This window comes from Sinocyclocheilus grahami, unplaced genomic scaffold (genome assembly GCF_001515645.1).
Source record: "Sinocyclocheilus grahami isolate Dianchi unplaced genomic scaffold, SAMN03320097.WGS_v1.1 scaffold89.1, whole genome shotgun sequence".
Lineage (NCBI taxonomy): Eukaryota > Metazoa > Chordata > Actinopteri > Cypriniformes > Cyprinidae > Sinocyclocheilus > Sinocyclocheilus grahami.
Genome location: NW_015505268.1, coordinates 1611891 through 1629890, shown reverse-complemented (window position 1 = coordinate 1629890; position 18000 = coordinate 1611891). Strand labels below are relative to the sequence as shown.

Genomic DNA, 18000 nt, shown 5'->3' with positions numbered 1-18000 from the left:
AAAGTTACTAAACTAAAATGTAAAATATAAAAAGAGACATTGGGACAAATCCTAACAGGTGTTTTTTGTTCTTGTTGTTTGCTGCTCTGAGATATATCTATTTCTCACAGGACAAGTTTACAAGGAAGAAACACGAAGGTCGCTGTTGTTTTGATTCAGAAGAAAACTCCTCTCCCACCAGGTATCACAAAACTGAAATCCATGATACAGGAAATTCGGTGTATGTCTTGAGCAGATGTTGATGGGTGAAGATGTGGTTGTGTCTCAGGTGAAGATCTGGTGGCATCTGAGAGGGCTTCTGCTCTATGTGGTGCCTGTGACCTGTCTGGGAAGTCCCTGTTTGTCCTGCCCCATACTGACCACCTGGTGGGATACATCATTAGGTTAGAGTTTCTCTAGAATCTATGCCAGTCTGCAATATCAGGCAGCATAATAGACTGTTTTTGTACAGCTAAAACAACTTGAAGCATATGACACTGGAGCCTCATACATTCAAGTTACAAATGGCTGCACCGCTCTTCTATGTTAAAAATATGGTTGATATAGCTTCAATCGCAGCCTAGATTACATGACCGAAGCGACAGACTTGCATCTTCACACCTTAGTTTTGTGTGTCATGCATTTATATTTCTGCAGGTTGGAAAACGCATTCTACGAACATGCACAGACCTACTATTACAATGAGATCAGGAGAGTGAAATCTCACAAGGAGTTCCTCAATAAAACTACACACCAGGTAACCAGGAGCCCGACTGCAAATATAAAACCTGAATTTCTTCAAAAATGGCCTTTATAATGAAGTTCCTAACAATCAATCAATCAACATTTATTTATACAGCCCTTTACAACACTCAAGGTGAACCAAAGTGCTTTCCAATAAAAACAGAGCAATAAAAAAATATATAAGCCAACAACAAAAATGACATAAAATACACAAAAATGTCACAACATTGCTAGATATTAAAAGCCAGTCTAAATAAATACGTTTTAAGCCTAGCTTTAAAAAGGCCCAGGTCAGTAATGGTGCGCATATCGGGGGGAAGCTTATTCCAGAGTCTGGGTCCAGCTACAGAAAAAGCCCGGTCACCCCAGTATTTGTACCGTGACCTCAGGACTTCCAGCAAAAGTTGATTTGTTGATCTGAGAGCCCTGTTTGGCTAACGAAAAGCCAGCATCTCAGTTACATAAGGTGGGACAAGGCCATTAAGAGCTTTAAAAACAAACAATAAAATTTAAAAGAAACTGGAAGCCAGTGGAGCTAATAAAGAATTGGGGTGATGTGCTCATGTTTGTGTGTGTTAGTTAAAAGACTGGCCGCAGCATTCTGCACCAGCTAAAGGCAACTGAGGGACAACTGTGAGACACCAACATAAAGTGCATTACAATAATCTAATCTTGAACTGATAAAAGCATGAATAGCTTTTTCAAGGTCGGAGCGATTCAAAAATGGTTTGACCTTGGCCAAAAGACTTAGCTTAACTTATTTCTGACAGTTGGTCTAAGCTTTGAAGTCAGCGCATCAAAGTCAGAAGTTACAGACTCTCCAAATAAAATATATTCAGTCTTTTCTTCATTTAGGTGAAGGAAATTTTGTTCTAACCATAGTTTAAAGTGAAAATAAAATGCGCCCGAGAATAGAGCCTTGTGGCACCCCGCAAGAGAGAGAAGTGGTGGAGGACGAGGAGTCCCCAATCACTACAGAAAAGGTTCTATTGGTCAAATATGCCAATGCATACCCGAATGCCAACAAAGTGATTAAAGCAAGACATAAGGACTCCATGGTCCACTGTATCAAAGGCCGCCATGAGATCAAGTAGCATTAGAATAACAGGGCACTTAGCCTCAACAAACCGAGCAATATCGTTGTGCACCTTTAACAGTGCAGACTCAGTGCTATGTCGTGATCTGAATCCAGACTGGAATTTCTCAAAAATAGTTATTTTCTAAAAAAATAATTTAATTGTATAAAAACAACTCAACACTCAATAGAGGCATTATACACAAGTGTAAAAAGCAAGAAATTAATTTAGGAACACAGTTCTTCTTAGCTTCTTTTGAATGTATAGCCTACATGAAGATTATGGCATGCGGTTGCCTCTTTCTAAATAAGTAATTAACAATTGTTATTTGTATTGTGGTTCTTAATTAGTTATCTGTTAAGTGTGAAAAAGCTCAACTTGCACCGTAATAACCTATGAATGCTGTGAATTCTAGTTGCTGTTTGTTAGGCACCAGTTTAAAATGGGCTTCTTCAGTGAACTAAAGCAGGACACTCAGAACGCCCTCAAGTAAGTGCTTTTAACAGCAATTTTGACACTACTATTTTGTATTTATTTATAATAACTCGCACACATTCCATGTGCTGTCTTACAGATATTACAGGACTGCTTATAGCCTCGTTCATGAACTCAGAGCTCATGAAACCAACATTCTTGAGATCAAAACCATGGCTGGATTCATCAACTACAAGGTGAACTAGATGTTCTGGCGATTTTCACAGGCGATGAGCCGAGTGAATGTGCAAATTCACTCCCTGACATTAGATGGTGCTTAATAAAAACAGAAATACACATCGAATCCTATTTGATCTGCAATTCCTGTCCATAACAACTGCCTCTTATCGTGAAGAAAGTGTGGATGGTGCTTGCATATTGCTTTGAGCAGTATTATTTTAATGACATTGATATATAATATATAATAATATATTGAATTCGATTTAGTTTTTTACAATTGTGTTTTATTTTTGGTGTGTTTTGTCATTTTTACTGTTTTTATTCAGTTTTAGGGGTTTTGTTTGTTTTAGTTATTTTAGTACTTTAAGTTAAAGTGCCCCTATTATGGGTAATGAAAGGTTCATATTTTGGTTTTGGGAGTCCCCAACAACAGGTTGACATGCATGCAAGGTCAAAAAACACTTTCGTCTTATAATATGCATTTATTTTTACCTTACTTGCTCAATGACTCCCAAATGATTCTCTCAATTATTCATTTTTCCAAACCCCTCCTTTGCGTGACACTAATCTGTGGTGATTGGTCCGATTGGTCTCATTTTCATTTCATAATGCCTGATAAAGCAGCATTTGTGAGTGCAGTGCTGCTTTGTGTACAGCATTACTAGGGTAACCGCTATTTTTACCCCAAAAGTGGCACCTAGTGGCAAAGAATGAATTTGCATTTTCATTCTAGGGTCTGTCAAAATGGCTGGAAAAACTAAATTCGAATTTTTTACTTAAATATTATCAAAAATCGAATTATATTCGAATTTAAAATGCATAATTTCAGTTAGGGTGAAGAAAAGCTTTTGGCTTCTCTCTTGAGGCCACAAAAGGGCGCATCGAGCAAAATATTACTAATGCACGTTTCACAAAACATAAGAAAACAGACTATCTGTGAAAAAAAGTGCATAATGTTTAAAATAATGTTTATAAACCAATTATAATTAAGTTGCTTAAACAACTATAAACAAAACCGCATCATGTATGTATGCATAGTTTAATGCAAAGGGCCAAAAGCCAATCACACAGAGTACATTTTTATTATGAGTTGCAGTGGGATGGGGGAAAAAACCCGCCATAAAGTCTTGAGATATGTTTTTTTCAAAGTTGAACTTGCATTAATTTTACATGACTTTCTAAACATGCGGCTCTTTTGTGCGAGACTCGAGTGCAACGGTGATAGATGTCTCTCTAGAAAATGCGCGAAATATGCATTCTGTGTGAACGGCTTGGTTTCAGTTTTGATGTAAACAAGATGTTCTCCACATTAATGTTCTCTTTTCCCGCAATATTTGTAATTAACAACGCAGCAGCGCCCCATCTAGTGGCTTCAACTGGATAGGCTAACAAAAACATTAAAATGCAACGACTCTTACATCGTCATCGCATCTCGTGCGCCACTGATAGGGCTGCCTCCTTAACGCACACCTAAAATTCGAATGCAATGTTTTTGCGTTCGAATGTGGTTTTTTATTTTAAGTTCAACGAATATTCGAAATTCGATTTTTTTTTGACAGCCCTATTTCATTCAGACCGCCGTGAAAAGGAGTCGGTCCTCACTGCAGCCTGTAGCACGATGACATACTGGACTATATCCACTACGTAGTGGATGTTTTACGCGCATGCGCTGTAGTAGGTCTCGAATAAATTCATATTTTTATTTACATTTAATCATTTTGCAGATGCTTTTATCTAAAGCGACTTAGTCTAATGACTTAAGCCTCGTACACACCGGGACGATTATCGCGCGCTTATCGCCGACGTTTTTCGACGCGTCTTTTGTGTTCATACCCAAGCGATTTTCACAGACGATGAGCCGAGTGAATGTGCAAATTCACTCCCTGACATTAGATGGCGCTTAATAAAAACAGAAATACACATCGAATCCTATTTGATCTGCAATTCCTGTCCATAACAACTGCCTCTTATCGAGATTTTTGTAGTCGCTGTCACGTTTGTCATAAAGCCCTTTGTGTTCAGACACCAATGAGACCAGCAGCTCTACATTCATCTTGCCTCGATGCATCTTCTTGGTCTACTTACTTACTCTTTGTCGTTAGGTATCAATGTGTGCTCGGCAAGACCGTTTTGTGCCACCAAGTCGTGTTTTACTGTAACTTCAGCAGCTCCAGGCACGTGAACAAAAGCGCCAATCTCATTGGTCGACCAGTTTTTAACGTGGCGCGTCAAACCAAAAAAACGAGCCCGAGGTGTTTTTTTATAAAATGATGCTTTTACGTTTTGCACGTTGGTGTGCACACTCACATTGGTGCCCTTTGTGTAGTCACGAGGGTGTTAAACGTCGGTGATAATCACGCGTGATATTCATCCGGGTGTGAACAAGCCTTAAGTCTAAGTGAAGTCTTAACGCAGTACATGTAACAATGGTTTTTGACCTGCATTACAATACGCGATGACCTACATTACAATGTAAAAACTTTAATGTCTAAATTCATCCACGATGTTTTTGTCTTTACTGGCGACTTCAAAGATATATATATATTTTTTTTTAGCCTGCATTTCATATGTTATCGCCAGGATGCCCACATCAGTGCTGTATCCATTATTATAAGGATGGAACAAGCACTGTAACATGATTGATATGCAGACGTTGCATCACTCTGACAGTTGCCTAAATGTCTTTTTGATTGTATCCGTTATGTTTATTTAAATTTAATTGGGGATATTTAATGCTGATCCATTGTTTATTTAGATTTTATATTATTCTAATATAGCTATTACAAACATTTTCAATAGGCACAAGCCTCGTACACACCGGGACGATTATCGCGCACGCTTATCGCCGACGTTTTTCGACGCGTCTTTTGTGTTCATACCGATATTCGTCCCGGTGTGAACGAGCCTTAATAATAAAAAAACCATTACATTTATATTAAGACTTTACCTCGCTAATAACGCCTCAGTCAGGTGACAGGTCAAATAAATGTTTTATTAGTTGCTTTTCACACATCGTCTGATACAATACAAAACACTCAAAAAAAGTCTCCCTAGAGAGAGTAAGAGAGCGCTCTCATAATGCAATGGATGGTCTTTAGCCATTAGGTCTATCTATTTCCAGGGATTTCACTTGCATATGAATAACACACAAAAAAAAATCTTTGTGTTAATATACCTCGTCACCGACCATGTGTGTATTTATTTGTTGGACATGAGATTAACTGTAAATACCCGGTATAACCCGGGATAACGGGTCTATTGGCTAACGGAACCCCGACTGACAGGATTGTTTTTCTTCTTTTTATTTCTATACGGTATAAAAAAAGATGTCCGCATATTTTAGTAGGCCTATAACTTTTATACTCTGTCACATATAGCACAGAGAGTAAGAACTTTACGAATTATTGGCAGAACTATAAGACTATTATGGAAAAAATAAAGACAATAGAACCCATTTTTTCATAAAGAACAAACAAAATTGTAATTAGTAGATTTTTATTTCCAAAATGAATCAAACTAATAAAAAATAAACATTGTTTACATACCAAACTCATTCATTCAAAACTATGCAAAACAAGTGGGCGGGCAATATGATAATGTTTCATGTTGACGTCAACATGAAACGGCTTGGGATTCGTTTCAAAAACGACTCGTTTCAATGATTTAGAGTCGACTCTTTCTTTTGAGAGACAATAACTTTATACACGGTGCACTTTCATATTTAAAACTTTGCAGGATGTTTTCATTCACTTAGAGCTGTGTTACACACTGCATGAAAAGTACTTTTCAAAAATCCATAATAGGGGCACTTTAAACGAAAATGAGAAATGTTGACACTGCCAGTATGAGGTGTCATCTAAACAGCTTTAAACGCCACACAGGAAACTGGCCAGAATTAATTTCCTGTTCTTATTCTTTTCTAAATAGCACTGTCACGTTCAGTTGTGTTTTGTTCAGAGTGTATCTCTTTATTGAGTGTCTACCGGTGGTCTTCTCTCACAGATCTGCAGGCTCTGCTTTCAGCACAACACCCCCCTGGATGCCATTGCTCAGTTCCGCAAACACATCGACCTGTGCAAGAAGAAGATTGGTAGCGCTGAGCTGGCGTTTGAACACACGGCCTGGATGTCCAAACAGTAAGATTCAACCCTGCAATATGCACATTTTTATTTCATGTTTTTGGACAAATCAGGATTTTAACTGTTTCAAGGGTTTAATTGCCAATCTAAAAATGTCCATCTTTCAGTCAGAGTTTGACTATATGATTAGCAGTTATTAAAATGTTGTTGTTCTCATGTTAATGCCATGTGGTTCTGGTCAGTTGATGTTCTGCCCATTGCGTAAACATAAATTACTTTTTATTATTTTTGATTGAATGTTATGCATTAAACAGATTTTTATTATTATCAGTTGTTGTTGTTGTTAATTATTAATTATTTGCAAAAAAAACATAGACTTCTATTGAAAAATAATGCGAGATCTCTGGATCAGAACATTGTAGAGTCAAGGGAGTGGGCTGTTTTCACTAATTTTTATTTCATGTTTTTGGACAAATCAGGATTTTAACTGTTTCAAGGGTTTAATTGCCAATCTAAAAATGTCCATCTTTCAGTCAGAGTTTGACTATATGATTAGCAGTTATTAAAATGTTGTTGTTCTCATGTTAATGCCATGTGGTTCTGGTCAGTTGATGTCCTGCCCATTGCGTAAACATAAATTACTTTTTATTATTTTTGATTGAATGTTATGCATTAAACAGATTTTTATTATTATCAGTTGTTGTTGTTGTTAATTATTAATTATTTGCAAAAAAAACATAGACTTCTATTGAAAAATAATGCGAGATCTCTGGATCAGAACATTGTAGAGTCAAGGGAGTGGGCTGTTTTCACTCAGAATGAAAATTCTTTAAAAATCACACTGGCAACTATCTAGTCATCACCTATTAACCATTTAGAGCAACCCAGCAACCATAAATCAACATGAGCAAGCCCTATGTCAGCTCTCTCTTGCAATCACCCATTTGCCATGACAAGCACCACTCACGTTTTCTTCAGGAAATGTACATGTTGAGTAATTAATATTATGACGATCTAAAATGCAACAGACTTTATGAATATATAAAATAATGAGGTAAGAAAAACAAAACCAGCGCACCAACTGACTCGGTGTGCAATGTTTTCTGGGGATGTTGCTCAACTAACCTGATACTCGGAGAGAAAATCATTAAATGTTATAATTAATTTGATAAGTGATTCCACTGTTTGGTGACATCTGATCTTGATTTTATATATGCACTGACTCATTTGCTTGTTCCTTCTGTCTCTGTAGGTTCCAGTCGTTTGGTGATCTGTTCGATGAGGCCATTAAACTGGGCCTCACCGCTATTCAGACCCAGAACCCAGGTTTCTACTATCAACAGGCTGCTTATTATGCACAGGAGCGCAAGCAGCAAGCGGGGCAGTTCTGTAGTCATGAGGTACTGCTACCCACAATGCAATGCATCATTAATGTTATCTTATTTTATTTTATTTTGTAATGCAAAATCTCCAACTCTTACTGTTCCAGCCAGGCGTGGGCTACCCTGCACCTGACCCATTAGAGACCACCTCCGGAGCTCTAGACTTTTACGGACAGAGACCTTGGAGACAGGGACATCAGAGTGAGTAATAGCTTAAGAACCACTATAAGCCTATCTGAATCATATGAATCCTGTCCAGAACATGTCATGTTTAACCCCAAAATCCAAAGAAGCACACATTTTATTACATTGCTCTATTGTATTTTATTATTATTATATATCTTTTTAAAAAATATTTTCAATGACAGTTAAGCACATTGACTTGTTATTGTAACGTGGATTTAAAAAAAATCTAATTCACATTACTGTAATGTAAAAAAAAATATATTAATATTACGGTAGTACACAAAACACAAAATAATGTGATGTTTTTGATATTAGAAATACAGTAAAATGGCATGAGTTGTTTCAATCATGTATAAATTTAAAGCTTGACTTATCCAGGTGTTATCTAGGTGTGTTATGTTGTCTTCTTTCTGACCCAGTGAACTTTAATCCTCAGGCATTGATCCTCCAGATTCAGAGAAGGAGAAACAAGGCATCCTCGCTCTTCAAGTTAAAGAAAGAGACGTCCCTCATTCGGTGGGATTTTCTTAAATGCCTGTTATTTCATTATAAGTTCTGAATTCTCAAAGTGATGAGTCAACAATAAGGAGTAAGGGATAATAAATCATGCTAAGAGTCTTGTTTAGGGACCAAAATGTTATGTTTCTTACAGGAAAAAAAAAAAACATTTTACAGATAAGACCCAACAGTATTTCTCTTCTAATGGTTGTATGTGTGTGTTTCTGTCAGGAGCTGATCATTGCTCTCCTCAGCAATGCTGTCGCTCAGTTTAAGAAGTACAAGTGTCCACGAATGAAGAGCCATCTCAGTTAGTCCAAAAACACACATTCATCAGCCAGATTTTCTGTTCTGTTTTTAATTGCATAGTAAATCATTTTTGTTCTCTCTATTTTCTGTTTCCCTCCGCAGTGGTTCAGATGGGAGAAGAATATTATCATGCAAAAGACTACACCAAAGCATTAAAGTGAGTTAAATTCAGTATACTGTAAGTTTGACCTATATAAATTGAACTCCGCTTGTGTCAATGGATAGCAGCTGTACATATAACTGTTGTATTCTGACTCCGCAGACTGTTGGATTATGTGATGTGTGACTACCGTACAGAGCGCTGGTGGTCTCTGCTGACGGCTATATTGTGCACGGCTTTGAAGTGCTCCTACCTCATGGGTCAAGTGAAAGACTACATCACCTACTCCATGGAGCTCGTGGGCAGAGGTACATGAACACCATGTATTGACTCTCAACTTCACCTCAATTGAAAGTTACTGCATTAACAGAAGTATATGTGTGTGTTTAGCCTCTATCCTTTCTGAAGAGCAGAAGTCCAGGATTGAGAAGAATCTGATTAAAGTGCTCATGGTATGTATGGAAATATAGCTCACAGGGCTGAGTGATACAGCTGAAAATAATCATATTTATGTATGAAATATAGTATCTTAATTAGTGCTGGGCGGTATACCGGTGTTTATTTTTGTTATGATATGAATTTTTTTAAATACCGCAATAAGATGCGTATGTCGCATAAACAACGTTCGGAACGTGACACTGTTTGAAAGGGGTCCCTTTTCACTATTGCACTGTGCTGAGGGCACAGCTGTATGTGTTACTAAGCGTGAAAGTTCCGAAGCTGAAGCTGTAGATTTAGTGTGGTATTTTTTTGACAATATTCACTCATCATGACAGTAAAATAGGTAATTCTAAGTCAATATACTGCAGTATTTTCTCTCTCAATCAATAGAAAATATGGTTAACACCCAGTCATGCATGAAAAAAAAATACCATCATGTACCATGAAACCGGTATAATTTTGGTAAATACTGTGATATACATTTTTGGTCATACCGCCCAGCACTAATCTTAATATTCTGAAAGTTCTGCTATAGATAGAGATGTAGTGTTTATGAAGGTGACATTTTTTTTTTTGTGATTGTCAGAATGAAGTCCCAGAGTCTGAACCGGACTGTGACCCGTTGTCTGTGAAGACGGCCCAGTCTCTGTGGAGTGATCGCATCACTCTGGCCGGCAATAATGAGTTCACCATTGAGGTCCAGGACTATGTGCCCTTTGGTAAGCACTCAAAGAATATTCACTTTCCATTCTTTTGAGTTGATTGATCATAATCATCGATTTGAGAACTGCAGTCCTGGCCATAACCCCTACATTTAAATATATGTAGGGGTTATATACATATATAACCCCCCCCCCTTATTATAATTAATATAATAGTTCATGTTGCTCCAAACCCGACATGAAAGATATCTTTTATGCTCATCAAGACTGCGTTTATCTGACAAAACGCAGTAAAACAGTAATGTTATGAAATATTCCAATTTAAAATAACTCTTTTAATATTTTTTTATAATGTAATTTATTCATGTGATCAAAGCTGAATTTTCAGTATCATTACTCCAGTCTTTAGTGTCACATGATCCTTCAGAAATCATTCTAATATGCTGATTTGCTGCTCAAGAAACATTTCTTAAGATTATCAGTTTAATTTTTTTGTGGAAACTGTAATAATTTTTTTTTCAGTATTCTTTTATGATCAGAAAGTTACAAATCTTTTGTAACAAATATTTTAATTTCAATTTTGTTTAATTTAAAGCATCCTTACTGAATAAAAATGTGAATTTCTTTAAAAAAAAAAAATCTTACTGACCCCAAACTTTTGAACAGTAGCATATATATTATAGATGTATATATGTTGTTGTCTTCATGCTGGATTACTTAATGGAACAAAAGGTAAAGATATGTATGTTTATTTTCAGTTCAGTGCAAAGCAAAGTTCCTGTCCCCTAGTTTCCACATAGATGAGCCTGTCCAGCTACTTTTTTTTCAGTATTCTTTTATGATCAGAAAGTTACAAATCTTTTGTAACAAATATTTTAATTTCAATTTTGTTTAATTTAAAGCATCCTTACTGAATAAAAATGTGAATTTCTTTAAAAAAAAAAAAATCTTACTGACCCCAAACTTTTGAACAGTAGCATATATATTATAGATGTATATATGTTGTTGTCTTCATGCTGGATTACTTAATGGAACAAAAGGTAAAGAAATGTATGTTTATTTTCAGTTCAGTGCAAAGCCAAGTTCCTGTCCCCTAGTTTCCACATAGATGAGCCTGTCCAGCTACACGTCTATGTGAGAGCTGACTGCCCACATCCTGTGCGCTTCTCAAAACTATGTGTCAGCCTCAGCAACCAGGTACAGCACACCTAATACACACACACACATGCACAACTCAATTTCTCAGTGGATGTGTTTGAATTGCAGGAGTATAACCAGTACTGTTTGCTGGAGGATGCCTCTAAAGGGAAGGATATTCTAGAACCTTCCACCCAGGAGAACATGTGTCTTGTCCCCGGCAAAACCCGCAAATACTGCTTCAAATTTGTAGCCAAAACAGAAGATGTTGGAAAGAAGATTGAGGTGAAAAATATATTTTCATTCATTTCATTTCAGCAGATTTAGTGGTGTCACAACTAATCACATAGTATGTTTTGTTTGATTTTTGTCTGTATTTGTCTTTCAGATTACGAGTGTGGGACTCATGTTAGGCAGAGAGACGGCCCGATACGTCTATCTGAACTGGCGGGGTGGCTGGGGGGATGCTGCATCTTCCCATGAAACTTTGCAGGCTTCCCGCTCCTATAAGAGGAGGACACGCCTCCCAGAGCAGCAGGTGGATTGGGACACAGTTACTATACAGTCCAGCACTATGTAAGTAAAAAAAAAAATATATATATATATATATATACATATATATTAAAAATCAGGAAATCTATTATGTCATTGTCAGTACAGAAATATTTAGTCAGCATGAAATCAAAATGGAACTTATTTAATTTCTTAATACACATTTCAAGAAGCATTTCTTTTGGATACAGTTTCAGAATTATAAACATAAAACTGCAATGTTTTCCTTCACATCATGCCCTTTTAGGATCATCTCCAGAGTGCCCAAAATCTCTGTACAGCTGACTCATGAGCCTCCAGCACTGACCAATGAGATGTACTGTATGATTGTTACCATCCAATCAAAAGAGGACACTGTGGCCAAAGACATTAAACTTACTGCAGGCCTCAAACCAGGTACATACTGTCTTGTCTGGAACAAAAATCTCATGTTTTAGTAAATGGTTTTTACATTTTCGTAAGAAAAATTGCTTACAAAAGTAATAGCATGCCTCTCAAAAGACATGATTTGAGGTATCATTTAGGGCTGCAACAACTAATCGGTAATGAAAATCATCGACGACAAATGTCATTATCGATTAGACGCATCTGCCCATCATGCATGGAAAACGTCCGCCAGTCGTGTCAAATTATACCACTGAATAACGCATTTCTATGGACCAAATCAATCTAAATGAATCTAATAGTGGAAGAAACATGCTGCTTCGGGAAAGGTGCCCCAAAACATGCGAATGCTTTATTTTAAACTTCAAGCTAATGCATTAGCGTAATGATTAACTTGGCTCGTCCTGTCAGGCGCTTTGACAGATGCATGTGCTTAATGTGTGATATGATTCCTCAGAGCCAAACTTTCATTTTACGGATATATCCTTTTCTGTAAATATTACATATTCATGCAAGTGTTTCTATTTTGCATGAAGGTTCATCCTGACAGTCTGCATTAAACTTCAGAATTTACTGAACAAGCAGCAGTGCTTCAAACAGACTGAACGCAGTAGAGAGGGAGAACATTAATATGAAGCGCAAAAATATTAATTTTACTGAAATACCTTATTGAATGTTAAATTTAGGTTTAAGTCAACCTGTAATTCAAGCATTTTATGATCGTAACTGTAAAGGGATAACAGTGTGTAATTGAATATAAATTTAAGATGTTCCTTGCATTTACATATTAAAGAAATGGCAGTAACAGGTTAATGTATTTAGAGTGAATGTGTGTGTTCATGCAGAACATTGCTCTCATCTGTTAACACTGAGTTTGTTTTTCTTTATTATCTTCATTATCATATCCATTTGTAGGGTAAGGATTTAAACTGTCTTTTGTCTATTTAATTTCTCCATTTAAACTGTGCTTTATAACTCTTTTCGCACATAATGTATAGCATAGATATAGATATATTCACCATACAGTATGTTTATAGCATTCAGTTGGCATGTCTGTTTGATGGGCAGCATGTGCAATAGTGTATTTTGTCAATAAAAAAAGAAAGGCTTTTTATCCGATTAATCGGAAAAAGTTGCTGCGCTAATTTGATAACATTAATAATGTGAAATATTATTTCAATTTAAAATAACTGTTCCATTTCAAAATGTAATTTATTCCTGTCATGAATTTTCAGTATCATTACTCCAAGTCTTCAGTGTCGCATGATCTTCAGAAATCATTCTGATTTGCTGCTTAAGAGACATTTCCATTATCAATGTCTTTCTGTGCAAATCATGATGCATATTTTTCATGATTATTTGATGAATAGAAAGAAAAACACCATTTATTTGACACACAAATCTGGTCCAGACTGTCAATTTTGATCGATTTAATGTGCCCCTGTTGAATAAAAGTACTGATTTCTTTTTAAGAAATATATAAAAATGTATTTGTGTTTTTGTTTATTTCTTTTGTTTCTATTAGGCCAGGATGCCAATCTCACACAGTCAACCCAAATCACACTAAACGGCACTGAGGTGTGTGATGATTCTCATCCTGCCCTGCTTCCTGACATTCCCCTCGGAGATCTGCATCCTGGACAGAAGGTGCTGCTGCTTTTCACTGAATTTTACAGATTTCATTGATTTAAAACTGGTCATCAGGTGATCTTGACTTCAGTGTAATGTTGTGTACATGTTTTCTTGTGTGTCAGATTGTGAAGCCCCTGTATATCCGCTGCGTGAGCACTGGATCCAGAATATTACTGTTTCACGTGGCTTATTCTGTGAGTGCCACGGTCGAGGGCAAGGACATCACCTGCAAATGTCACAAAGTACGCAGAATCCTAACACGCCATGCAATTGCTTGTTGAATGCTACGGAAAGATTTTGTAAAGATTATGTCAGAGCCAGACATAAACTTCACCGCAACTTAGTTTCTTGAGGCATAATCTATACACCGTTGTGTGTTTGTTCTTCGCCTGCAGGATGAAACTGTTACATTAGAAACGGTTGTTCCATTTGAAGTGGCTATGAAGTTTGTGTCCAGTAAGGTAAGAGCTGCCCTCCGTTACACTTGAGTAATATATTAATACTTCAGTCATTATTTACTCAATCTTATCTTGTTCTAAACGTGATTTACGTTTTCATCCATGGGTCACAAAAGGAGATGTTTTGTAGATGAATATGAGTAAACGATGACAGATTTTTCATTTTTGTGTCCACAGTTTTAAAAAGACATATTTTGTAAGGTTGGTACAGTTTTATGTGTGTGTGTGTGTCAGTTTGAGCATTTGGAGCGTGTATACGTGGACATCCCCTTCTTGTTGATGATGGATATTTTGAGCGCGTCTCCGTGGCCGATCGAGTTGGTGAACAGTGAAGTGCAGCTGGCCTCCAGTATGAATGCCCTTGATCAGCCCCAGAGTCACGTAGAAGGAGGTGGGAGAACTTTATTTCTGATGGTGGTATTTTTTTAGAAAATACGTTTATTTAGGGCCTGAATGTAATTCATTTCTGCTGTGTGTCCAGTCACACTTCAGACCAGCGAATGTGCCAGTGAGTGTTTCCTACTCAAATGTCCTCCTGTTCAGAACGGCACCAGTACTGTGGCATCTGGACACTACATCATTTCCTGGAAGAGGTGACAGCACTCTATATACTCTCACTTTTACCCTGTATATTACGTGCAAGTGATGTCTTTCCTTTTCTCATGCTATTGTTTCTCATGCTTTTTTTAATCCAGAAAGTCAGCATTTGCTGAGACATCAGTGGTGAGAACGATCATTACTCTGCCACATGTGATGATTGAGAATATTCCACTTTATGTCCATGCAGGTCAGTCTGTTTTTATATTAAAATCAGCAGTATAGATTGAATAATTTGAGACCAGTCTTATGTGCTTTCTCAGTCTTGTAATTCATTCTGTCCATCCTCTCTTAAGGTCCATTGACACTAAGAATGATAACAGTAACTATAACTATAAAGATCAAGTTCTAAAAATCATCCTGAAGTCAAGAGAACAATGCGGTTCACGCCACAATTTGGACAATATAGAGGAATGATATTGTTGGGATCACTTTCAGAATGATTTTTCAAGCTGATTAACGATAAAAGACTGACAGCTGAATTCAGTGCAATTTAAAGGGCTCACACAATTAAAACAGCAGAAGACATTGCGGAGAAGGTCTACACAGCAAACATCGTAAAATAAAATGACCTCACTTAGTACTAGTTTCGACATTATCTTGCCTCCTTTGTTGCAGTGAAAAGGACTGTTGTTCTTTTTTTCCACTACATTGACTATGTTAGCTAAATTCACTGTTGGATCAGATTACACTAGCTAGTTTCACCATTTAGATGCACTCAAAACGTAGCATGCTGAGGACATCTGCTGGTTAAAGCTGTGTAAATGCAACAAGAAGCTGAAATTGATACTGCCTCATGGAAGTTTGACTAACATTTGTCTTCAAAAACTAAACTCTTTAAGCAGAGTGACAGATTCTCCCAACTCCTTTTGTCTCATATACCCAAAAGCATCTGTTGTTGCGTAATTTTGCGAAATGACAATTAGCAGCAGGTCACCTACATCCATTTTCATTACTTCGAAAATGCAGCACATAAGTTTAGAATAAACAGACCGTTAGCATTGGTTGGTGATGATGCAAATATAGTTATAATTATTGTTATCATTCTTGCTGTGAACAGACCTTTACCCTCTCATGTTCTAGAGCTGCCATCGTTTGGTCGTGTGCGCGAGTCTTTACCTGTTCGGTACCATCTGGAGAATCGAACCGGGCTGGTTCAGGATGTCGAGATCAGCGTGGAACCCAGCGATGCATTTATGTTTAGTGGACTCAAACAGGTCAGTGCAGAAGGTGGCTTCATGTTTCCTTCACATACAGTACATTTTATTTGATGAATACTAAACTAAATGGATATATTTTAGAGCATCTGGGCGTGCTTTTCCCTTTTCACATTTATTTCGATAATAAAGAAACTTTTAATGTGTCTTAATAAAAACTAATGGAAAAAACACATCCAGAGTAAATTCACTCACAATTAGTCTAAGGGTGTCTGAAAGCTATACAGAGAGTGAAGCAAAATTCTCTTAGAAGAGTAATCAAACAAGTAGCAAATAAAATAAAAATGTCTGTTCCTCTTTACACACTGATTATCAACAAACCCACAACCCTTAAACTTCTGTTCCAACTGCCACTCATTCACTCAGGAGGTCTCGTTCTCATTGCATGTCTGTGTGCAGGTGCGAATGAGGATTTTGCCCGGTGCAGAACAGGAGATGTTGTATAATTTCTATCCTCTGATGGCGGGATATCAAGTCCTTCCTCAGCTCAACATCAACCTGCTGCGCTTTCCAAACATCTCCAATCAACAGCTACGTCGCTTCCTGCCTTCACGCGTCTTTGTCAAGGTAATTTTTTAAACGCCTCAAACTATTTTATCCATCAAATGAGTCTTGACGTCAGATAACGTTGTGTACCAATCAGAATTGAGCTGAGCATCCTGTGAGTGTGACCAGCTCCATTCAAATTCAAACTGAATTGAATGAGAGCCATTTCTTAAATTCTGCCTAACCCTAATGGATGAAACTAAATTTGTGTGTGAGAAAGTTTCAAGTGTGTAATGGTCGCTGTATCGTGTCTGTTCTGATTTCTCAGCCTCAGGGCAGAAATGGAGACACTTCCATAGAAGCAGCGTGAGGAAGAGAGGAGCACATCTACCAGCTCGGAAGCGTTGTCATGGATACTATTGCAGGATGAAGGCTGAACATTCCTCGGAGAACGTGTGTTTGCAGCTTAATGATTTGAACTTGTGAATGAAATAATAGGGATTTCAGTTGATTTAGTTGTGTCCAGATTGTTGCTTGTCAAACAAGACTGAAATGATGCTTGCATAAGATTTGATTTTTAAATAACAGATTTCATCTACAGTACTCCTATTCTCTAAAATGTTAATGAAAATAACCTTGTAACTAAAACAAAATAACTGCTAAATAATGTTAGAAATCATTAAACTGACATGAAACTAGCTGTTGAATAAAATAATAAAATAAAAATTATTTTGCTTCATTGTCATGAAGTTTGTGGCTTGTGTCCCTCGACAGATGCTCTTTGATTGGACAGAAGTGTAGATAATCTCACCATTTGTACACGCTATATAAGATTTTTATATTTGTTAATACATTTTAATTACACAAATTAATTCAGCCATTTTTAATAATCTTACTGTGGATATTAAGAAAATGTAATCTAAAAATACTCCAGGATTCAATCCGACCATATGACCATTTCTTTGACTTGTGGAGGTAAAAAGAGAGTTGATCCTAAACAGAATCCAGAGCACTTCTCAGCTGGTTTCAGATAAAGTTTAGTTCAAATTTGGTGCATTCACCAGACACAAAAGAAGTTTGTGCAATACCTCTCATTAGCCTTATAATATAGAATTTTAATTTTGAGGTAAACTATTCCTTTAAACTCAATTTACTCTGTAGGCAACCTCACATTTAGGTAAGAAAAATACATTGCCTGTACAATACAAACCTGTTGGGTTCCTATAAAGCAAAACAGGTTTCAAGAGTTTGATTTTGTTTCCTAGGTGACAAGTCTCTTTGTTCTCGTATCCTCTTTTACGGCTCACAGACTTGGAAACAAACAAGGCTACATGAGGTTATGGCTACTTGGTTTTTCAGTCACCCAACACTCTGGCTTCCATTAAACATATTACCTTACAATGATGTGGATGTGTGTGTGAGAGTTT

At 37.0% G+C, this 18000-nt stretch overlaps 1 protein-coding gene across 1 annotated transcript in view; it reads left to right on the top strand.

Annotated features, from left to right (window-relative positions):
- LOC107587085 (trafficking protein particle complex subunit 11) overlaps positions 1–17310 on the top strand; it is a 20650-nt gene extending 3340 nt beyond the window's left edge. The window contains exons 4-30 of the mRNA XM_016274719.1: positions 111–181; positions 269–383; positions 637–736; positions 2215–2288; positions 2374–2470; positions 6456–6589; positions 7785–7932; positions 8022–8115; positions 8537–8616; positions 8830–8908; positions 9010–9064; positions 9170–9315; positions 9398–9459; positions 10035–10167; positions 11177–11307; positions 11377–11532; positions 11636–11823; positions 12047–12195; positions 13709–13830; positions 13938–14057; positions 14211–14276; positions 14508–14664; positions 14755–14866; positions 14969–15060; positions 15954–16087; positions 16487–16654; positions 16902–17310. Coding sequence (XP_016130205.1) covers positions 111–181; positions 269–383; positions 637–736; positions 2215–2288; positions 2374–2470; positions 6456–6589; positions 7785–7932; positions 8022–8115; positions 8537–8616; positions 8830–8908; positions 9010–9064; positions 9170–9315; positions 9398–9459; positions 10035–10167; positions 11177–11307; positions 11377–11532; positions 11636–11823; positions 12047–12195; positions 13709–13830; positions 13938–14057; positions 14211–14276; positions 14508–14664; positions 14755–14866; positions 14969–15060; positions 15954–16087; positions 16487–16654; positions 16902–16943 — 3025 coding nt within the window. The 3' untranslated portion in view covers positions 16944–17310. The remainder of the gene's footprint in view (positions 1–110; positions 182–268; positions 384–636; positions 737–2214; positions 2289–2373; positions 2471–6455; positions 6590–7784; positions 7933–8021; positions 8116–8536; positions 8617–8829; positions 8909–9009; positions 9065–9169; positions 9316–9397; positions 9460–10034; positions 10168–11176; positions 11308–11376; positions 11533–11635; positions 11824–12046; positions 12196–13708; positions 13831–13937; positions 14058–14210; positions 14277–14507; positions 14665–14754; positions 14867–14968; positions 15061–15953; positions 16088–16486; positions 16655–16901) is intronic.
- Positions 17311–18000: the final 690 nt, after the last annotated feature.